The 24390-nt window shown below is 42.0% G+C and overlaps 1 protein-coding gene across 1 annotated transcript; it reads left to right on the plus strand.

The window, feature by feature from the left end:
• The first annotated feature begins 52 nt into the window (after positions 1 to 52).
• LOC131988690 (NACHT, LRR and PYD domains-containing protein 5-like) lies at positions 53 to 22009 on the plus strand. The gene is made up of 14 exons (XM_059353899.1): positions 53 to 491; positions 2039 to 2150; positions 4444 to 4590; positions 4856 to 4957; positions 8181 to 8297; positions 8605 to 8687; positions 10311 to 10368; positions 10463 to 10692; positions 10903 to 12423; positions 12565 to 12688; positions 12776 to 12949; positions 14247 to 14371; positions 14645 to 15517; positions 20735 to 22009. Exons 2-14 carry the CDS (start codon positions 2062 to 2064, stop codon positions 21292 to 21294), a joined length of 4203 nt encoding a protein of 1400 aa, XP_059209882.1. The 5' UTR covers positions 53 to 491; positions 2039 to 2061; the 3' UTR covers positions 21295 to 22009.
• The last annotated feature ends 2381 nt before the right edge of the window (positions 22010 to 24390 follow it).

Here is a 24390-nt window from a genome sequence, read left to right on the forward strand (position 1 = left end):
GCAATAAATGAAAAACTTTATTCACATCTCACAGCGCTTTTGTTGCTGTATATTGTTGTTTAACGTTTGGGCATTTTAATGGTCATTCATTCATTGTGATATCCTACGCGATGGTAGCGTTAGCATTAGAGTTGTTGTAATTTATATAGCTGTGTGTGTGTGATATCCTACGCGACAGCAAAGACTGTTTACTGCTATATCTTTGGCAATGGTAGCGTTAGCATTTTAGCCTAAGCGGAAGCAGGAAGTAACGGTCGCTATGGGACCTCAACTCGGAAAAAGTCTCCATGTAAGTGAACGGGAGTCAAAGTTTTATTTCGTGATCCAATTGAATTGTGCCATGAGAAAAAAATATGACTTGATGTTATGCTTTCCTTTCAGGAGTGACAGAGATGACATTCTCTTCACTTGAAGCAGAGACGTTCTGATTGAAGTCATCATTGTTCCTGTTGAATTCTTCATCTTGTGTTGGCTTTCTACTGCTTCTACTGGTCAGTTTTGACCCGAGTCAGGTTAATAAATGAAAACAATTTTCTTGAGTCATTTTATCTGTAGTAAGATGCTGCAGATGATTTATCAGTCTGTAGTGGCAAGATTGTCGTTTTTCCCCGTTCTGCTGGCGAGGTGGCATCAGACACAAGGATGCAAGGCAGCTGGGTAAACTACTTGGTGGTGGAGAGATGTACACTGAAGATGTGAGAGGCCATTCAGAACAACCACCAGGATCATCCACTTCATAACATTTTTATGGATCAAGAACAAAAGGCAGTGGTGGACATCTCCCCTTTCTTCACTGCACGATAGATAATAATTGTACTTTTTTTTTTTTTTTTACAGGGAAATAGCTTGGTCCGCATGAATGCTGCACCCATATTGTATATGTGTGTATTATTATTTTTCTTTTGCCTGACATACTGCTAACATATTTCATAGTTTGATCTGAAGTGTGTTCATTGTTGCGAAATAATAGAAACATTTCTTTTGGTAATTATTTGCATTATTTGCTATCACTGGCTTTTTTCAATCATCTATCATTATGATATTCCATGAAAAGGGTTGCACTTTTTACTTACTTAACCAGTCAACTGAGAACCACTGCCCTTGATTACCTGGACAAGTCCAAAAATACACTCCACAGCTTGGCGTGTGACGTGCGTGTCAAGGGCGGGGCTTGACCGGCTGGACGTTAGTATTGCAGCCGTTAGTACCTGCTGAGAGGAGGTCTCACCCTGAGAAAAGATCCTCTCTTAGAGGAGGAGGAGGTCTCACTCTGAGCAAAGATTCTCTCTGAAAGGAGGAGGGGGAGGAGATCTCACTCTGAGCAAAGATTCTCTCTAAGAGAAGGGGGAGGAGGTCTCACTCTGAGCAACAATCCTCTCTGAGAGGAGGAGGAGGTCTCACTCTGAGCAAAGATCCTCTCTGAGAGGAGGAGGAGGTCTCACTGAGCAAAGATCTTCTCTGAGAGGAGGAGGCGGTCTCACTCTGAGCAAAGATTCTCTCTGAGGAAGGAGGAGGAGGTCTCACTCTGAGCAAAGATCCTCTCTGAGAGGAGGAGGAGGTCTCACTCTGAGCAAAGATCCTCTCTGAAAGGAGGAGGAGGAGGTCTCACTCTGAGCAAAGATCCTCTCTGAGAGGAGGAGGTCTCACTCTGAGCAAATATCCTCTCTGAGGGAGGAGGAGGAGGTCTCACTCTGAGCAAAGATCCTCTGTGAGAGGAGGAGAAGGAGGTCTCACTCTGAGCAAAGATCCTCTCTGAGAGGAGGATGAGGAGGTCTCACTCTGAGCAAAGATCCTCTCTGAGAGGAGGAAGAGGAGGTCTCACTCTGAGCAAAGATCCTCTCTGAGAGGAGGAGGTCTCACTCACGTCTTTCACAGGTTATAGGCCCCGCCCCTGGTGGCTGTAGCATCGGTTATAATTTATATTTTATTAAATCACGTTAAGTTCAAGAATTTCATTTAGAATTTCAAATAGAACAGATTGTTGGAATCGGCAACATTTTCCTAGCTGGTTTGTAGTTAACCAAGTGTTTCTGGCCAGTTGGACTGGTTTTGACGTCACTGATGTGGACTGTGACTCTGAGTATGAGGCGTCCTCGGATCAGACCATCCAGGTTTCTGTCCTCCACTGAAGCTGAGAACGAGTCGACCAGGTGAGTTCTGTCTATATTGGTGCAGCTCCACTGTTTGACTTAAACGTTTCTCTTTGATTCTTCAGATTTACATTAAAGATCTGCTGTAGAGTATTTATCTAATTCAGTATAGTTGATATTTTATGGTGAGTAGCAGAGTGTCAGTCTTCTGATAAATCCCTACAGATAAAAGAGAGACGAGTCTCTACAGCTCATATCTGCTGAACTTTAGTTTCTATCGGAGTTAAAGGAGAGTTTGATAACCATTAGCAAGACTTCAGAGTCAGAAACATGTCTGACTGAACCAGATTCACCATTAACAAAACAACATGTTTCTTTGTATCTTTAATGAGTAAATGTAAGCTGAAGGTTTTTCATTTTTTTCTGTTTCTGTGTTCAAATATGATTGTTAAAAGATGTTGTGGGTTAATGAATCAACAGTACTTTATAAGTGTCCGCCCGCAGCAACAAACCTGCTGATGACAGGAGAGAAACATGGGAAACAGCTCCTGTCTCTTAGTGGACACGTTGACTGTTTTGACTTTTTCATTCAGATGGAACCAACATGTTTATAATATAAATATTCCTTCTAAAGAGAGATACTCAGGATGTGTTTTTTACAGTTTGTTATGACTTGTTTGGTGAAATGCTTGTTTGACCCTTTCATGCATAGAGGTCACTACAGTGTACAGCTGTTAAAAAGTGCTTTTTCTCTATATATGCCTGCAATTTTGGGCACTGCTGCATATAGTCCACACTAGTGGAAGCTATTGCATCATCCCATACAAAAAATCCCATTGGCTGGTCATTGCAATGGGAAAAAGTAGTCAGTGAAACCAAGATGGCCAACAGGCAGGGAGAAAGACCAAACACCTCAGCTATTTCGGTGTCTAGCTTCTATGAAAAGATATAAAATATAAAATATAATATAAAATATAAGTACATCAAGTAACATCTAAGGTGACATATTATGTAAAGATTTTCCAAGTTTTGATTATATATTTGGAGGAAATACGGATTAATCATCTGTCCACTCAATTGTACATTATGCATCACTAGCTATGTTTCAACTTCAATGCAATGTCAATTACTACCAATGTTGTTCTTGAAAATAATTCATATCCTATAATGTTTTGGCTGTAGATCAACTTCTTTATGTTTTTATAATGTAATTTGAGATTTTTTTTTATATATCCTTATATTTTGTAGAGCTCAAAAGTAGTAGTAGAGCTTGTGCTCTCATCAATGCAGGATCCGTGAACATACACACCAGAGGCAGACCCAGTGCCACTCCACCACTGGCAAAACAGAGAGCAGTGTCTAAGGACACTGTCTTTTATCCAAAGCGACTTACAGGAAGAGTAAAAGCAAACAATCAAGGTATAGTGCAATAAGAGCTATTAGTGCTAGTGACAATTCTTTGATCTAGGAGATCTAGGTGGTCTAGGAGAGAAGATGCTCTCTGAAGAGCTGGGTCTTCAGGAGTTTTTTAAAGGTAGAGAGGGACGCCCCTGCTCTGGTAGGAACTGGTAGTGTGTTCCACCAGTGGGGAACAAGAAGTGCAAAGAGTCTGGATTGCCTTGGACCAACGGGGGGCAGAGCCAGGCGCCATTCATTGGAAGAGCGCAACGGTCGTGAGGTAGCATATGTCTGAATCAGGGCGTTCAGGTAGGTAGGAGCAGTACCGGAGACAACTTTGTAGGCCAGCATTAGAGATTTGAATTTGATGCGGGCTGCAACAGGTAGCCAGTGGAGCTCAATGAGCAGCGGAGTGACGTGACCTTTTTGGCTGATTGTAGACCAGGCGCACCGCCGCCGCGTTCTGGATCATCTGAAGCGGTTTTACTGAGCAGGCTGGCAGGCCTGTCAGGAGGGCATTACAGTAGGGCATTGCAGTACACTTGAGTGGACAAATAAATATTTCTTTATAGAATAAAGATAGAATTTTTTTTTTTTTTTTTAAACCTTGTTTTACATCCCTAATGATGTATAAAAATACTTAGTAAAAAAATTCTGATTGAGTTGATCATAATTCATGCATGAGAGGGTTAAGGCAAAATGTTACCAAATGTATTTCTTTAGTTTCTGGTTAAAATATCTTTGTTCGTTCCTGAACACAGACTTATTGATATTAAACAGACCAGGAGTCAGAGCTATTAAAGTCAACCTGTAAATTACCTGTGTTCTTTTTCTAAATCTCTGACCCTGATCTATTGTTATAGTGAATGAGAATGGGACACAGAGTAGAATGGCAGGAAAAAGTATGGGAAATATTTAAACTGTTTGTATCAGACAACATTTTGTTTGTGATCAGGATGCAGAGCGCAGACTGTCCTGGACTTGGACCTGGACCTGGACCTGGACCTGGACCTGGACCTGGATCCAGCTGTGTGTCCATGAAGAGTGAGCACTCTATGGGCAGTCCTGATAACTTTAAACATGGACAACCTGCTGATGGGGGGTAAGAACTTAAAACTCAAGTTTATTATCTGACTCTGTTGTGTCTTGTTACTGTCTGCAGTATTTGGATCAAATAGCTTGTGAACAATTAGTGTAGATTTACCAATGATCATAATCAGGAAGTGACTCTGACACTGTGGTCAGCCCTCACACAGAACTTATTCGTAGTATCATTGATATATTTATCAATTTCAACTAGTGGGAATATGCCTTGGTTTTCTAATATAAGAACTATTTTTATGACACAATATTTTGTTTGTGATCAGGCAGCAGGGAGCAGATTGTCCTGGACCTGGACCCAGCTCTGAGTCCATGAATAGGACCCAGTCCAGGAATCCTGGTTTCAGGAGACATTCCCGTCAGACGGAGTGAGGACAGACTCTGTTTACTTCTTGTAAACTGTAACCTATATTCATCCATACTCACCATCACTGCTTCTGTTAATGTGTGACTCACATATTTACCATCTTTATGTTCATTAAATGTAAAAAACTGACCTAGAGACCACTGGACAGAGTGGTTTATTACAGTGGAATCAGACAACGTTTTGGCTTATACTCCTTAATAAGAACAGTATATAGTAACTTTCACCAAGACTCATTTCAAACCTGCCACCACAAGAAATCCTGTTTTTTGTTTCAGTTATCAGACTGACGATGGATGACAGAAGTTTGTTTCTGGCTCCCAGTGTTAAGTACCGTTGGTGTAGCTAACATGCTAACAAGCCTTCTGATTCCAGGATGTGTTGGAGCCTTCCGCACTCTCACGCTGGTTCTTTTGTTCTAGACTTGGTTTTTTACAAAAGACTCAAAATGACTGAATACAGTTTACCATTTATTGAAAGAATAATAGCAGAATGCAATGAGCAGCTGGACTCTGCTGTATCCATGCCGGGATCTCCAGTCAGAACCAACAAGTTCCTCAAATCACAGTTTTCTTTGGGTCTGGGACCCCAACAAGAGGTTGGGCTTTTTTGCGATCGGTCATTTTAGGATGGTGACGACAGTAGCCAACCCATACCCTCGTGGTTATGTCTTTTCAAAACTATGGTGTCATGCATGTATGTTTCTCAGTTCCCTTTTTTGAGGCCTATGTGTATGTTTCTTACTGAAATAGCTGCACCCTGATCTAGTTCTAACCAGTTTTCAGGAAAGGTTCAATAAGAGGACACAATGTGCCTTGTTCAGTACGAGGGCGGGATGTGCCCCCTTGACCTGCAGTTCAATAGGGGAACTAAACTTTAAATGTCCGTTGAGCACAGGCGGCAATCTCCGTGTCTGAGCATGGAGGCCAACCAGGAAGTGCATTAAGCCTGCAATTCACCGAAAATTCCAGTAGGGGGTGCTAAGTTTGGCTGCAAAAAAATCTGCCCATTCATTTCAGTGCAAACTTCTCACTGGATTTTTTACCTCAGAAAATTTTTTTAGGACAACATTATGGTCTCAATCGCTAGTAAAAAATCATCTTCAAGACAATATCAATATATCAAAATATCAATAGTTCTAATAATGGCCCCATTTAGAAGAAAATAGAAGATATAGGATCATATGATTTGGGGCGTGGCTACAGGTCACTGACAAGACGAGCCGTCACCAGGAGAGAAGCAGAGCAATGCGTATCCACGGAACGTGTCAATAAAGTTATATATAACGTTATATAGATAGAAAAGAGGACGTTTACCAATTTGGTCTCATAACTTTGACCCTTTCACACTGTATTTTCACTTAATGACAGTTTATTTGAACGTTTTGTTCATTAAAAATGTCTTGTTCAGTGTTTGGTTGGACTAACAGATACTCCAAGGAGTCACTGCTCAGTTTTCTGAGGTAAGAAAGATACATTTTGTTTTTGTTTTTTTGCAAGCCAAAACTAACATCCCAGTTAATGCTCCAATTAATGCCAACATGAATTAGCAGCGGCTCCTCTCAGTCGGGTTGCCGGTGTAGAGAGGCGTGTAGTCAGTATCGTCAGATCCCTCGCGCTCCGCCACAGTCCAATTATGGTCTGCTTCGCGTATCGGAAACAAGATGGCGACGCAAGATGGCGACGAGTGTAACGCTGAACTCGAGGCTTCCAACGGGCAGTCCACAAACCAATGGGTGACGTCATGGTGACTACGTCCATAATTTATATACAGTCGAGCAGTCTTCTGCAAAGTCACTGAAGTTTTTTAACAAATAATAGTTTTAACACTTCAGTTACATTTAAGATAAGCTAAGCTAAATATCCCTATCCTTCAGATGGTTCCTGGTCTCAGTGACAGGGTGGCTGGTGATCAAACATTATTATTGAATATAAAATACCTTATTTGATATATCAGTGGCCTTTCTGAAAGAAGTTGTGAGGAAAGTGACTCCGTTAAGATCAATGGGCAGCCCTGCTAACTTTAAACATGGACAACGTGCTGATGGAGGGTAAGAATTAAAACTTTTAAAGTTTATTATCTGTCTCTGTTGTGTTTCTTTACTGTCTTCAGTATTTGGATCAAGTTGCTTGTGAATAATTAATGTAGATTTAAAAAGTTCCTGTTATTTTAATGTGTCAGATAAATATTTAATTAATTATTAATTTAATACATCAAAGATTCTCAATATCAAAGGTAATACATGGGCTCAAATAAACATAATCAGGAAATGCCTGGTCTTTGGGATTGATTCTGACAAGACTTATAGTTAGTATTATCACTGTGGCCTGTTAAAATAATTGATTATTTTCTATATTTGTAAATGATTTTATGCTTTCTCTGTTGTTTGACTTCCTGGTGTCTGTCCCTGTGTCTGTCTCTGTGTCTGTCTCTGTTGTCTGACTCAAACCTCTGACTCTGAGGTCAAACCTTGAGTGTAATAAATATCTCTATGCATTTATATTAAGTCAGACAATATGATTTTGATACAATGATTATGTTTGTGTGTTAATTTTGGTTTAGAAACTTTGACTACATATATTTCATTGTCTGTTTCATATTTTTTAGACTTTTAGAATCTCTGTGAGACAGTAAAAATCCTTTGGCCCTGTAACACACACTATCTTTGTAAGACAAAACAAGGCAGTAGGTTTTTTGTTGAATGTTCTGAAGAGGCCACGTCAGGATGGCCTTGTCCGGGGCAGCAAGCAACCAGGTGGCATTGACGTGCCGTTGTATTAATTAAAACTGGCGAATCAGCGATCAAGAGGGCGGGACTTCCTGGAGGAAATCGCCAAGCATGTTTTGTAAACAAATGTTAGTATTTTAATGGGTTCAGGGAGAGAGTCGTGGTTCAGACTTCACAAACTGAAACACGTCTGTTTGTATTCAGGGACATGAGTTTTTGAACCCGGAGATTCTCTGTAAAGTGCACATTTTTTGACGTATTGTAATAAACTTTTGTTAAACTGAGAAACTTGGACGTCTCCAGCTCTTCATTTCCCCATCAACGAACTGCGCAGAAAAAAGGTGAGTTTTTTTCTGTTGGTGACAGATTATCAATTTTCAAGGTTTCCTCATGCAATTTTTCTAACAGGCCCTATTGATGGATTTCAACTAGTGATAATTTGATTTTGTTTTATAATATTAAAACTAGATTTATTAGACAATATTTTGTTTTTGATCAGGATGCAGAGCGCAGACTGTCCTGGACCTGGACCTGGATCCAGCTGTGTGTCCATGAAGAGTGAACGCTCTATGGGCAGTCCTGCTAACTTTAAACATGGACAACCTGCTGATGGAGGGTAAGAACTTAAAACTCAAGTTTATTATCTGACTCTGTTGTGTCTCTTTACTGTGAGCAGTATTTGGATCAAGTAGCTTGTGAATAATTAGTGTAGATTTACTTCTGTATTAAAGATTCGCAATCTTGATGAATCTGATTTTAGCCAAATAATTATAATCAGGAAGTGACTCTGACGCTGTGGTCAGCCCTTACACAGAAGTTATTGGTAGTATTACAGATATATTTATCAATTTCAACCAGTGGGAATAATTTTGTTTTCTAATATAAGAACTATTTTTATGACACAATGTTTTGTTTCTGATCAGGCATCAGAGCGCAGACTGTGTGTCCATGAAGAGTGAGCACTCCATTTGCAGCCCTGATAACATGGACAACCTGCTGATGGAGGGTAAGAACCTAAACTAACTCAACATTTTAAGATCAACATTCTGGCAACCTCAACATTGTCATCCTACTCGACCTGAGCACAGCATTTGATACCATCAACCATTCCATCCTTCTCTCCCGCCTTAACTATCTCTACACCATCATAGACACTGCACTCTCCTGGCTCCAATCGTACCTCTCTGACAGAAACCAATTAATCAACATTAACAACTGCAAATCCCCCACTGCTCCCCTCTCCGAAGGTGTCCCCCAAGGTTCAGCTCTCGGCCCCCTCCTCTTCATCCGTTACATCCTTCCCATTGGTCACATCATCCGCCACCATGGACTCCATTTTCATTGTTTTTGCAGACGACATTCAGCTCCACATTTCCACCAAAATCATTACTCCTGACACCAACTCTACCCTCACCAACTGCATCACTGAAATAAAATCCTCGCTCCAAACCAACTTTCTCAAACTCAACAGTGACAAATCAGAAATCATCCTCATCGGTCCCATATCTCTCACTAAACCCACCCATAACTTCTCCCTCTCTATATTGACGGCTCCACTGTGCTCCCTTCTCCTCACATCCGTAACCTTGGTGTCGCCTTCGAACAAACCCTCTTCTTTAACCACATCAAAAACATCACACAAACAGCCTTCTTCCATCTCAGGAACATTACCCGCCTCCGTCCATTCCTCACCCTTCCAGCTGCTGAGAATGCTGTTGTCAACCGAATGCTGTTGAAAAAAGATAGGTTTTAAATTTTTTTTTATAAATGGCTGCTGATGTATGTTTGACTGTGTCAGGCAGGGTGTTCCACTTTCTTGGGGCATAGACACTAAAAGCTGCTTCTCCTTCTTTGGATCTGGTGTGAGGGATGAGTAAGTTGCCACTGCCTGTTGACCGAAGTGTTCTTGCTGGGGTGTAAATGATGAGCATATCTGTGATGTACTGAGGTGCAAGGCTGTGTAGTGCTTTATAAATGAATGAATGAAATGAAATTCAAAAAGTTTTTGAGAGTTTATACAAATATTACAAAACGACGTATCTGCTTTCCAGGCTTCAATGCGTTAAAAGACAATGTGTTGCTGTGTAAGCTTCTACAGAGCTGCATGTCTGTCAAAGCCAATTTAAAGTATATTGCGTGTGTCAATTAGTATGTGCAAGTCAAATAAGTTAGTAGAGTAAGTTTCCATGTACGACTTAATGTCTGTGTAAAGCAAGATTAACACACAACTTCAAATGATTTGGCCACACAAATATTACAACAATTATAGGTAAAACACACCAACACAACGCAAATCCCTGCAGGAGGTGAGGAAGGAGGGGGGCTGGTGGATTCAGGCCTCTGTGTCCCCTCCTGAGGAGAGGTGTTGCTGCCTTATGACAGGAAAAGTCATCTATCTGGTAGGGAACAGGTTTCACTGCAGGTTTGATAGTCACACCCTTCACCCACTCTGTCATTGAGATCACAAAACCAACTGCACTGCAATGTGTCAGTGTGTAGTTTTCTAATCACGAAAGAAAGATTTGAGTCATTAAAGGTCCTTTAACTTGATGTTTTCTCCACAGAGTTCCTCCAGAGCATTCCCAGCAGCATCAAACAGAACTGGACTCTGTATTTCTGGTGTGTACAGACACAGCTTTTACTATCGCCTACATCGTGTACAGATTTAATGTGCAGCTACCACTCAGGTCCTGACAGTCTCCATGCCACTCTGTTTGGATCAGCAGGCCTTCAGACTGACAGATTAATCACATTATTGGAATTTTTATCTTCTGTTAAAAGATTCTTTGAGGAGAAAATTGTCACTTTTGTGAAGGAAGAGCTGAAGAAGATCCAGAAGGCTCTCAGTCCAGAATATCCTGGATGCTCAGAGAGTCAGAGGGAGGATGAGGAGGTGTTGGACGGTGAGGATGAGGAGCAGAGGAAGAGCAGCAGAGAGGCGTTTCTGAACATCACACTGAACTTCCTGAGGAGAATGAAGCATGCCGAGCTGGCTGAGCACCTGCAGAGCAGTAAGAGCATTTTAACTGATTTGATATGATGGAAAGAGGAAATGGAAGCAACATGGGAGAAGTTTACATTTCCAATTCGGTATCAGATCAAAGGCTGTTCTCTCCTGGTGGAGGAATGAAAAAATGACAGCTAACCATAACCCAATGTTTACATGTTCTGATTTTCTCTAAAATTCACACTCTGGTTTAATGTGTTATTTAATTATTCAGGAACTGCACTGTGCCAGCATAAACTGAAGTTCAACCTTAAGAAGAAGTTCCAGTGTGTGTTTGAAGGAATCACTCAAGCAGGAAACCAAACCCTTCTGAATCAGATCTACACAGAGCTCTACATCACAGAGGGAGGGACTGCAGAGGTCAATAATGAACATGAGGTCAGACAGATTGAAACAGCATCCAGGAAACCAGACAGACCAGAAACAAGAATCAGTCAAGAAGACATATTTAAAGGCTCACATGGAAAGGATGAACCGGTCAGAACAGTGCTGACAAAGGGAGTGGCTGGAATTGGGAAAACAGTCTTAACACAGAAGTTCACTCTGGACTGGGCTGAAGACAAAACAAACCAGGACATCCACTTCACATTTCCATTCACTTTCAGACAGTTGAATGTGCTGAAAGAGAAAAAGTTCCGCTTGCTGGAACTTGTTGATCACTTCTTTCCTGAAACCAAAGAAGCAGGAATCTGCAGGTTTAAAGAGTTTCATGTTGTGTTCATCTTTGATGGTCTCGATGAATGTCGACTTCCTCTGGACTTCCTCAGCTCTGAGATCCTGACTGATGTCACAGAGTCCACCTCAGTAGATGTGCTGCTGACAAACCTCATCAGGGGAAAACTGCTTCCCTCTGCTCGCCTCTGGATAACCACAAGACCTGCAGCAGCCAATCAGATCCCTGCTGACTGTGTTGACATGGTGACAGAGGTCAGAGGGTTCACTGACCCACAGAAGGAGGAGTACTTCAGGAAGAGATTCAGAGATGAAGAGCAGGCCAGCAGAATCATCTCCCACATCAAGACATCACGAAGCCTCCACATCATGTGCCACATCCCAGTCTTCTGCTGGATCTCTGCTACAGTTCTGGATCTGTTTCAAATCAGAGAGGGAGGAGAGCTGCCCAAGACCCTGACTGAGATGTACATCCACTTCCTCGTGGTTCAGACCAAAGTGAAGAACATCAAGTATTATGGAGGAGCTGAGACAGATCCACAGTGGAGTCCAGAGAGCAGGCAGATGATTGAGTCTCTGGGAAAACTGGCTTTTGATCAGCTGCAGAAAGGAAACCTGATCTTCTATGACTCAGACCTGACAGAGTGTGACTTCGATATCAGAGCAGCCTCAGTGTATTCAGGAGTGTTCACACAGGTCTTTAGAGAAGAGAGAGGACTGTACCAGGACAGGGTGTTCTGCTTCGTCCATCTGAGTGTTCAGGAGTTTCTGGCTGCTCTTCATGTCCATCTGACCTTCATCAATTCTGGAGACAATCTGATGGCAGATCAACAAAGAACCTCCCGGTTGTCGGAAGTGTTAGGGGGCAAGTCAACACGTTTCTACCAGAGTTCTGTGGACAAGGCCTTACAGAGTCCAAATGGACACCTGGACTTGTTCCTCCGCTTCCTCCTGGGTCTTTCTCTGCAGACCAATCAGATTCTCCTCAGAGGCCTGCTGACACAGACAGGAAGTAACTCACAGACCAAAAAGAAAACAGTCCAGTACATCCAGAACAAGATCAGTGAGGATCTGTCTGCAGAGAGAAGCATCAGCCTGTTCCACTGTCTGAATGAACTGAATGATCGTTCTCTTGTGGAGCAGATCCAGTGGTATCTGAGATCAGGAAAAATCTCAGATAAACTGTCTTCTGCTCACTGGTCAGCTCTGGGCTTCATCTTACTGTCATCAGAAACACATCTGGACGTGTTTGACCTGAAGAAATACTCTGCTTCAGAGGAGGCTCTTCTGAGGCTGCTGCCAGTGGTCAAAGCCTCCAACAAAGCTCTGTGAGTCCACACATAACCATCCCAAGTAAATTGAGTTTTTGTATTCAGAAACCTCCCCAAATGTTTTTAAAATGTTTTTTTCCTCAGACTGAATGACTGTAACCTGTCAAAGAGAAGCATTGAAGCTCTGTCCTCAGTCCTCAGCTCCCAGTCCTCCAGTCTGAGAGACCTGGACCTGAGTAACAACGACCTGCAGGATTCAGGAGTGAAGATGCTTTCAATTGGACTGGGGAGTCAACACTGTACTCTGGAAACTCTCAGGTTTGATTTAACTACTTGTGGAAGTTTACACATTAATCTTTTATTGACTTTATATGTTTGATCATTGAGTTAACCGACTTTAGATCCTCTTTGGACTGTTATTGAGAAACTTCATCCCCAGGTGTCTTTTACTCATAAAATGGCACCATTCAGGGTGTTAAAGTTATTACTCATATATCATTATCCATCCATCCATCCATCCATCCATCCATCAATCCATCAATCCATCAATCGCTTCCTGGAGAAACCTGAGCTGTTCCCAGGCCGGAAGATATATAATCTCTCCAGTATGTTCTGGGTGGATTTTATATCTCTTTTCATTGGGATGCGTCCAGAAGTAACTCCTCACAATATCACTAAGGCTGAGCCCAGACACCCTATGGAAGAAACTCATTTCAGCTGCTTGTGTCCATGATCTCATTCTTTCACTCACTTCCCAAGCTTACGACGATAGGTAAAGGTCACAACGTAAGAAGACTGGTAGATCAAAACTTTACCTCATGGTTCAGCTCTCTCTTTACTTGATGCCGCACCAAACTACCTGCCCATCTCACCCTTGATTAAGACCCCGATATACATAAACTCTTTAGCTTGGGGCGATAATTAATTTCCAACCCAGAGAAAGCAATCCACTGTTTCCAGCAGAGAACAATGGCCTCAGACTTGGAGGTGCTGACTCTCATCCTGACCGCTTCCCACTCAGCTGCAAACTGCACCAATGTGTGATTATTAGGACCACATCACCTGCAAAGGGCAGAGGCGCAACTCGCACATCACAAAACTGAACACCCTCCTTCACCAGGCTGCACCTTGAGATTCTGTTCATGAATACCACAAACAGAATCTGGGACAGCCCTGGTGGAGGCCAAGCTGGGAATGTGTTTGACTTTGTGCCAGGTATACAGACACAGTTTTTACTCTGATGTAGACATTCCATTTCTGAGACTTCAAACTAAAGTTCTTCACTATAGCTTCCCTGAGCTCTTGCCAACCAGGACTTGTCTGCTGCTTCAGAAGACCTGGCTCACACTGCACCAGACCCCCATACCTGCTTCTGTAGCTGGTGGACCTACAGGGTGGCAGTTCCTTGAGGATGTCTGGGCTGAGCCCCGTGGATCCAGGCCCTGTCATCAGACACTGCCCTCCAGGTCGTGGCTCCAAAAGGGGTCCCCAGTTTCTTAATGTGAAACATAATGAGAGGAAATGTGACTGATGTAGTAAAGGTACCATTACGTCTATGTAGTCAAGTGTGTGTGTGTGTGTGTGTGTGTGTGTGTGTGTGTGTGTTTGTTTTAAGTCTGTCAGGCTGTATGATCAAAGAGGATGGCTGTGCTTCTCTGGCCTCAGCTCTGAACTCCAACCCTTCCCATCTGAAAGAACTGGACCTGAACTACAATCATCCAGGAAACTCAGGAGAGAAACGTCTGTTGGCTAGACTGGAGGATCCACACTGCAGACTGGACACTCTCAGGTATGGACAGACAGAAAACAGACTGGACACTCTCAGGTATGGACAGACAGAAAACAGTCTGGACACTCAACCATCTAAATGCAGGAATCTGTCTGAGTCGGCCACATGCAGAGAAATCAAAGAGGGTAGAGGGGGTCACGTGATGCATTCAGACTGAGAGGATCGCTTTTGCTGACCTCCCGCTTCCTCAGCTGATAAATTTGATTTATGACGGACTAAACCAGGATTACTTTGGCTACATTTGCTGGGGAACATGTCCGGCACTAAAGGGAACACTAATACACGAGAGGCATCGCGTAGAGCACGTCCCGAAGCAAAGAAGCCGCACTCGGCTAATGAAGAGGCTAGCATGGATGATGGCGACAGCATGTCGTTCGAGGAAAATGTGGCTAACACAGTTTCCAAAACTGTTATTGAAAAGATTGGCGCTCTTATGGAGCAAAAGTTTACCGAGCTACATTCTACTCTGGACAAACTAAGCAGCCGCGTCAAAGACAACACAAAACGGATAACTGAGACTGAGAGCCGCATCTCTGATGGTGAGGACCGCACGACCACTTTAGAAAACAAGCTAGCTGAACTTGGACAAAGAGTGAAGATGTTAACCGACCGAGCCGAGGACAGCGAGAATAGGAGCCGCAGAGATAATATACGGATCCTCGGGCTCAAGGAAGGTGCAGAGGGGAATCAGGCTGTTAAGTTTTTTGGGACCTGGCTTCCAGACATATTGGGGCTGGATACCAAACGAGGCTCAGTTAAAATTGATCGGGCGCACAGAGCCTTAGGTCCGCCGAAGAAAAATTATAACCGACCTGTTATTATCAAGTTGCACAATTTCAATGACAAGCAACGGATCCTGGCTGCTGTCCGAGAGAAAGGCGAAGTCACCTGCCAGGGTGACAAGATTTACATCCGTCAGGACCTATCAGCCCAGGTGAGGGAAGCCCGGCGTCAGTTCAACGGAGTATGTGAACGCCTCTTCCAGAAAGGAATACGGTTCCAGATGCGCTACCCGGCCAGTTTATACTTCTTCTTCAACGGGGAGGAACGCTCCTTCAAAAGCCCACGGGAAGCGGAGGATTTTCTGAGCAAGAACGGTTAATTCCGAGCGCGGAATAAGGATTACTGTAAGTGTTTTTACACGGTTTATGTAGCAATCTCAGAAACCGGAAAATATAACTGAAGTCCGGCACCGCCGGAGATTGGTACCGGACGCTTATTTTTCATAATGTAACTGATTTACAAATTATATTTCCATTTTTGGTCCTTGTCGACACCTGCTGCGGCAGCCAGTGCGTTTTTTTTTTTATTTTTTATTTTTTTTATTATTATTATTATCATCATTATTATTATTATTATTATTATTATTATTATTATTATTGTTGTTGTTTTTTACTTGCTTATTTAATTCTGTTATGGGCACATAGGTAATATGTCCATGTTATTTCTCAGGGACACTTAACTACCTAGAAGATATTGTTTCATCACTTCAGTTGTATAGCTGGGGAGCGGGAGGGTTGCGGAGAACGAACATCGGCAGTGGGATACTTGTGGTCACTCCTGCAGCTGGTGTGGTTTTTTCTCTCATAGGTGGGAGGATACCTCTCTGCCTCACCTGCCCTAAGACTTTTAACACCTGTATAAGGATGTTCTTTGTTCTTGTTTTCTCGTTTGGGGGGCTCTATTTTGTTCAGGGTTCTGAGCCACCATTTGGGGAGGGGTTTTCTCAGACAGCCATGTTTGTTATGTTATTTTCATTCTTACAATGTATGTTTGGCTCCAGTCCTTTATTGATTACCAGATCAGCTACTGCCTTTTTTCCTTTATATTTCATTAGTGGCCGCATAGAATATATCCAGCTATGTGAAGGGCTTAGTCTTACATGAGTGACCTTAAGGTTGTTTCACTTAATGTGAAGGGCATTAACCATGTCATCAAACGCCAGAAAATCTTGTCCTTCCTTAAAAAAGAGAAATGCCAAATAGCCTTTCTCCAGGAAACCCACCTTTCAGACCTGGAACATATAAAACTGAGGAGAAGCTGGGTGGGCCAGGTTTTCTACTCCTCTTATAATTCCAAAAGTAGAGGGGTTGCAATTTTCCTACATCGATCCCTGCCTTTTACTCTTGATAAAACAATATCGGATAAACAGGGACGTTATGTACTTCTGTCTGGTTATCTCTACGGAGAACATGTTGTTTTTGGGTGTATATATGCCCCAACAATATATGAGGCGTCTTTTATTCCACAGCTTACTTCCGATTTGGCAGCATTCTCTTCCCCATACTTACTTCTAGGTGGTGATTTTAATTGTACACTTAACCAGAATATTGATGTGTCTCCCTCTCAATCTACTCTCTCCAAGAAAAGCTCAAAAATGGGTGAATTTCGTACAGATTTCGATTTATATGATGTGTGGAGGGTGCAACACCCCCTAGATAGAGACTACACGTTCTTCTCGATCCCCCACCAGGTCTTCTCCAGGATAGACTACTTTCTGTCTTCAAGATCGATTTTGGGCAGAATCCTGAACTGTACAATTGGTACCAAATTTCTTTCTGATCACTCCCCTATCAGTGTGACTATCTCTCCTCCTTATAGGGACCCAGCCTGCAGGCACTGGAGGCTCGACCCTACCCTACTGAGTAACCGTTCCTTCGTTGAGTATATTACATCTGAGTGGCAGCAGTTCATCTCTATAAATAAATCCCCAGATATTAGTCCTTCTACACTGTGGGAAGCTGGTAAGGCATATATACGTGGAGCTATTATATCTTTTACGTCAGCACAGAGGAAAGATGCCCTTAAAAGACAGTTGGATTTAGAGAAGACAATAGATAATCTGGAAACTCAATTTAAGAAATCTCAAAGCAGCTCTCTGGCGAAACAGCTGGATGCTGCACGCTCTGCCTTAAATCAGCTCCTAACCAGGAAAGTGGAGACACAAATTTTTTTTGCTAAACATAGACTATTTGAATCAGGCAATAAACCAGGCCGGTTGCTAGCTCGTCTTGCTCGTGGTAAAATTGAGCCCAATGTAATCCCCTCTCTCATAGACAAAAATGGGGTGAGGTGCCTCAAATCATCTGATATAAATGAAGTAATGAAACTGTTTTATAAAGACCTCTATAGTTCCGAATGCACATCTTCTTCCGAGACTAGAGCAAAATTTCTTGATGAGATGAAGTTGCCGTCTCTTACAGACGAACAGAAAGCAGATTTATGCAAGCCAATTAGTAAAGAAGAAGTCTTACAAGCCATACGCACTCTTAAGGGAGGTAAAGCTCCAGCACCGGACGGTTTTGGCCCTGAATTTTACAAAACATTCAGTCAGGAACTCGTCGGTCCCCTTACAGACATGTACCTAGACTCCTTTGATGGGGGCTGTCTCCCCCCTACACTAAACACTGCTAATATCTCAGTTATTCTGAAGAAGGATAAGCCTTCTGACATGTGTGGCTCCTATAGACCAATCAGTCTGATTTCGGTTGACAGCAAACTATTATCAAAACTCCTGGCCAGGCGGCTGGAGAAATTACTTCCTAAACTCATAAATCCAGATCAGACGGGCTTTGTTTATGGACGTTATTCAACCACTAATGTGAGAAGGCTCTTGAATATTATACAATTTACCTCACAATGCAAACAGAAGGCACTGGCCATTTCTCTAGATGCAGAAAAGGCCTTTGATAGGGTTGAGTGGAGCTATCTGTTTGATGTTTTGGGGAGATTTGGCTTAGGGGGAGACTTCCTTAAATGGATCCAAACCATATATCACTCACCTACAGCAGTTGTCATAACTAATGGTCGGCGTTCCGAGCCCTTCCCAATAGCAAGGGGTGTCCGCCAGGGTTGCCCTCTCAGCCCGCTTCTCTTTGCCTTAGCATTGGAACCATTAGCTGAAACTATTCGACTTCATACAGATGTGAAGGGAATAACAATGGGGCATAGGGAAAACAAAATTGCCTTATATGCGGACGACATCCTTGTGTTTTTGTCCTCCCCTCAGCCGTCAATTTCTGCAATAATGGACATTTTCAATAGGTTTAGTGTCATATCTGGTTACAAAATTAATTTTAGTAAATCTGAAGCTATGCCACTGGGAGACCTGAATACTGCAGATGTTTGGGAGAATTTCCCATTCAGATGGTCAAGATCTGGCTTTACTTATTTGGGGATAAAAGTGTCCTCAGACTTGAGGGATCTGCGAAAATTAAATTTTGCCCCAATCTGTTCTTCAGTCAAAAGAGACTTGGATCGATGGCAGAACTTACCCATTTCCCTATTTGGTCGAATCAGTCTTGTTAAGATGAATGTACTCCCTCGACTCTTGTACCCTTTGCAAATGCTCCCGTTATATTTATCAAGGAAAATCATCCTAGACTTAGAGAAGGCATTTTCCAAATTTATTTGGCAAGGCAGAAAACCTAGACAGAGGCTTAAGATATTACAATTGTCTACAGACATGGGTGGGCTTTCTATGCCTAATATGTTGTTTTATAACTGGGCTTGTCATGCGCGGCACTTCTGGGTTTGGTTACATTCGTATGTTGAGAGAGAGCCCTGTATTGATTCCTGGGCCTGCCATCCTTATTCCCCATGGAGCTTAATCACATGTGAGGCAAAGAAGATAAATCCAGAAGTAAAACGCAATCTTATTATTTACAACAGCGTCAGGATATGGCACGATATATCTAAATATCTTGGAAGAAAAAATGTTAAGTCCTCATTGTCCCCCATAACCCAAAATCCTGACTTTCCTGCAGGTGTCAGCTCACCCACGTTCCTCTCTTGGAGAGACAAGGGAATTCATGTAATTGGCGATTTATTGAGAGGTCATACTTTACTGTCCTTCCAGCAATTACAGGAAACATTTAATATTCCCAGGCACCATTTTTTTGGGTATTTACAGATTAGACATTTTGTGTCTTCACTGACCACCTCTTTCTCTACTAACACCCCTTACAGTGATGCTGAAAGATTTCTCCTGGAGCGCAAGGACAGAGGACATCTTATAGCATCATTTTACTCACTTCTGAGTTCTTCCGTTACATACCATTTACCAGACATCTCTTATAGATGGGAAAAAGACTTGAACAATGAATATATTGAAGATGATTGGCTGGCAACTATACGCCTGATAAGGTCCACATCTACTTGTAACCAGCTGAGAGAAACTCAGTACAAGATACTTCACAGGCTGCATATTACTCCTGTTATTTTAAACAAAATTGACCACTCCATATCTCCTCTGTGTACCAAGTGCAACTTAGAAAGGGGGACGTATTTCCATTACTTTTGGGAATGTAAACTAATCTCCAGATTTTGGTCATTTATTTCAAAGGTGGTCAGTGGGATATTTAAAATACAAATTAAGAAAGACCCTGGGGTTTTCCTCCTAGGCCTTCCCTCTAGGGACTTACATCTCACTGTGTCACATCATAAGCTCCTTGATAAACTCCTTCTCGTTGCTCGAAAGTGTATATTAAAAAATTGGATCAAAACCCTTCCACCTAGTGTCACCCTTTGGTACAGGGAGATCTTTGATATCTTCCCTCATGAAAGGCTACAAGCTGCTGTAAAGGGAAAGGACGAATTGTTTTTAATTGTTTGGACACCCTTTCTTGATTATATACCTGCAGATCTGAAAAATCTGCTGTTGATGGGTAGACGGTTTTCTGACTGGCGATCATGAGTGCCTATTGCGGACTGGAGACAAACTAGAACTGTATTTATTTATTTATTTTTTGCCTAACTTTGTATAGCATGTGCTGTCTGTCGGGATGGGGTGGGGGGTGGGGGGGAGGGCTTCTGTTTCTGTGTTTTGTATTGTTAATGTGTTTAAAAACAATAAAGTGTGTTTAAAAAAAAAAAAGAGGGTAGAGCAGCCCACGAAACAGTTTTATTGTTGGTCCTCCCACATCTCAGAGCTAATGTATCTCTGTCACTAAACGTCATTATACACATATTGGTATAAACACTATACAAGATTAATGGTTCATGTGACAAATTAATGGATTGTTTGATTAACTGATTGACTGAAGGTGATTGTGACGCAGTGTCTTCCTGCAGGGTGAACCACTGTGGACTGCAGAGACTGAGACCTGGTCTGAGGAAGTGTGAGTGTGTTTTAGGTCTGTTCAGCATTGAGGGGCTACATGATGACATGGTGGTTAGCACTCTTGCCTCACAGTAACAGGACCGCAGGTTCGGCTCCAGCCTCTTCTGTGTGGAGTTTGACTGATTTTCTTTCTGTAAATGTGATAATACATGAACAGATGATAACCTGCAGCTGTGTTGCTTCTCTCCACCAGATGCATGTGAACTAGAAGTAGACTTAAACACCATCAGCAGAAAACTCAAACTTTCCGACAGCAGTAGGAAAGTAACATGGGTGAGAGATGAGCTGCCGTACCCTGATCATCCTGACAGATTTAACTGGCCCCAGCTGCTGTGTAGAGAGGGTCTTACTGGGCGCTGTTACTGGGAGGTAGAGAAGAAGGGATGGGTGGATGTAGCAGTGACCTACAGAAGAGTCTGCAGGAGGAGAGCCTACAGAGACTCTGCATTTGGAGTGAATAATCAGTCCTGGAGTCTGTTCTGCAGTGATACTAGGTACTGTATCAGTCACAATGACAAAACAATATACTCCTCGTCCTCGTCCTCCCCTATCTCGAACAGAGTAGCAGTGTACGTGGACTGGCCTGCTGGTCTTCTGTCCTTCTACAGTGTCTTCGCTGACAAACTGGTCCACCTCCACACCTTCAACACCACGTTCACTGAACCCGTGTATCCTGGCTTTGGGTGTTCTTTGTCTGGTTCTGGTTTGAGGACACACAGAGGCTCAGTGTCTCTGTGTTCTCTGCAGGACTGAGTGTCCCCCCTGTGGACGGAAACCCTGACTGACTTCAGATCACATGTTGGTCTGGATGGACCAGCAGACCAGGAGGTTCGGGGTTCACCTGTTCTCTGTCTGTAGTTTGTAGAAACTTACGGTGGTAACATTTGTTCACTCTGAACTGTGAAACAGACCTCTCTCTCATCTGATTTCATCATCAACATTTTAACACTAAAATCACATTGATATTTAGAATCTCGGAGGAATTGCCTGAAAAGTTCATTGTTTTTAATACGTTTCTGTCACACAGGTAGACACAAGAACGACTCAGACAGATCAGTTCAGAGAAGCTTCACTAAGTTTAGGTCGGTGGTCAGAGAGGCAAAAAGGTGAATAGGCAAAACTCAGAATACAAAACAGACTTGATTATATCTGGATTATTATAATGCTGTGCAGAGTAAATGTAACTTTCTACTTTGCTACTGATTTTATAATCTTTTTACCACAGATTTTAAGTGCACAGTTTGTGCTCTCAGCTGTCATGTTTAGGCTAGGTAACTCATAGACACGCACCTGCAAGAACAACATACACACACTCACATTTTGTGTATTACAAGCATCGTGAACAGCAGTTATTAGTAACTGGCCAATAGAACTCGGTGTCAGTGCGTCTATCTGTTGTATGGGGGCAGGCTGAGCCCAAGAAGAATTAAATATAAACTCACTCTGACCGATTTCATGCCAGAATGGTGTTATTCTGAGACCAGATCTGCATTACTTCACCTGTGACCAAAATAAAGCCCGGTACTGAGACCTTACTTTATCTCCAGAGTGTGTTTTATCTTGAGCTTCCAATCTACGAACCAGAGAGATTTTACAAAGGGAATAGAGACGAACTGGCAACAGGCAGAATATAAACACAAACAACAAGACTCAGATCAGGGCAGGAAACACAGGAAGCAACAGGCCAACAGGTTTCCCAGAAACTATCACGATAAACATTAGTATCGTTGTTTCATGTTGTTTTAGTTTTATAACCATACTAGAGCATAATAAGTCCATCCTTTTCAACAGCAATTAATTTTATAATCTCAAGAATATCATACATTGGCATTGAAATGTGGAAAATAAATATTAAAATATCCTAGATAAATAAAACATACATAAATTATCTACAACCAAAACAGATAAAATAGACTTTCAGGCTGCTAACCAAACATTACACTTGGATATGTATTATGTATTGATTTATATTCTAAATAACATATATCTAGAAATATAGTTTTTTGCAATTCGCACTGCCTGTCAAACATTTGCAGCATTTCTTAAAACACAACTTGTATTTTAAGTTTGTTTTTACTGTATGTTTGTATTATCAGATCCAACTACTTTTTTCAAGGGCTTGAAGACGTGACATATCTTTACAAATCTGATATAACATGACATCACAGAGGCAGATACATAGAGCTCCTGGCTCTGTCTCTTTCATCTCCTGGAACATTAGAGGCATGGGCAACGCAGTTAAACGTAACAAGATTTTTTGCCACTTGAGATCATTTAGCCCAGACATTATATTCTTGCAGGAGACACACCTGAAAGTCAATCATCACACAAGACTGAGGAATAATTGGATCGGCCAGGTCTATCATTCCAACTTTAACCACAACTCAAGAGGTGTGGCAATCCTCTTTAGGAAGGGAGTCCAATTCGATCATATGAGAACAATCCAAGACCCCAATGGTAGATTTGTCACATTAGTTGGCAAGCTCTACAACACTCCAACCATCCTAGTTAATATTTATGGCCCAAATTGGGATGACCCTCAATTTTTTACTAAAGTAATTGCATCCTTACCTGATGTTAATTCCCATCAGCTCATTATAGCTGGAGACCTGAACTGCGTACTACATCCACAATTAGATAGATCCAATCCCAAACCTGACAGCCAACTGTCCAAGTCTGGAGGTGTCCTTGATTCTTTCATACACTCCTATAGTCTTGTAGATCCATGGAGGAAACTAAATCCAGACGTGAAACAATTCTCTTTCTTCTCACCTGTTCACAAAAGTTACTCAAGGATAGACTATTTTCTTATCAATAATAATCTCCTTCCACATGTTACCAATTCACAATACCATAGTATTGTAGTGTCAGATCACTCTCCTGTACAGTTAGATATTCACTTTCCAGAAAACATCCGACCACAACGAACATGGCAACTTGACCCCTCTCTATTATGCACTGAATTAAAAAAATTTGTGGCTGAACAAATAGACCTTTTTCTTGAAATAAATGACCGTCCGGACATATCACGTCGCACTTTGTGGGAATCACATAGAGCCTACATTAGAGGTCAGATCATTTCTTACGTGGCACATAAGAATAAAGAACACAATAAACGCCTTTTAGAAATTGAGCAGTCTATAACAGACATTGACAAAAAATGTGCAATATATCCTACACCAGAATTACATAAAGAGCGTGTATTATTACAAATGGAATTTAATAACCTTTCTACTCATCAGGTAGTAAGAAATTTGCTTAGAACCAAGCAAAAATTCTACGAACACGGTGAGAGAGCAGGTCGAATGCTCACACATCAACTCCGACAGACAGCCAGCAACTCCCAAATTACAGAGATTAACATTAGTCCAGGTATAACCACAGGTGACCCAAATCTTATAAACAGCCATTTCAAAAATGATTACTCAAATCTATATTTGTCTGACGCGGATACGAATACAGCTAAAATTGAATCTTTTTTGGACTCTCTTGATGCCCCCACTCTGAGTCCAGACACCCGACTCTCCCTTGATCAACCTCTCACCACTGTTAGAAAAATTGCATGAGTAAACCTTCAAAATTGAATTATCTGACACCAACAGGAAAATACCTCACCAATTATTTCTGCGCAGTCTTTGATGGGGAAATGATGAGCTGGAGTCGTCCGAGTTCTCAGTTTAACATAGTTTTATTACAATACGTCAAGAAATGTGAATTACAGAGCTCTGGGATTCACTTTAGGAATCAGTTTAACTGTCCCTGATACACACAGACAGGTTTCAGGTCATGAAGTCTGAAAACCTTGTCTCTACTCCTGCAAAAAACCCCAGTTTTACACTAACATAGTTT

The sequence above is a fragment of the Centropristis striata genome, chromosome 2, assembly GCF_030273125.1.
Source record: "Centropristis striata isolate RG_2023a ecotype Rhode Island chromosome 2, C.striata_1.0, whole genome shotgun sequence".
Taxonomy (NCBI): Eukaryota; Metazoa; Chordata; class Actinopteri; order Perciformes; family Serranidae; genus Centropristis; species Centropristis striata.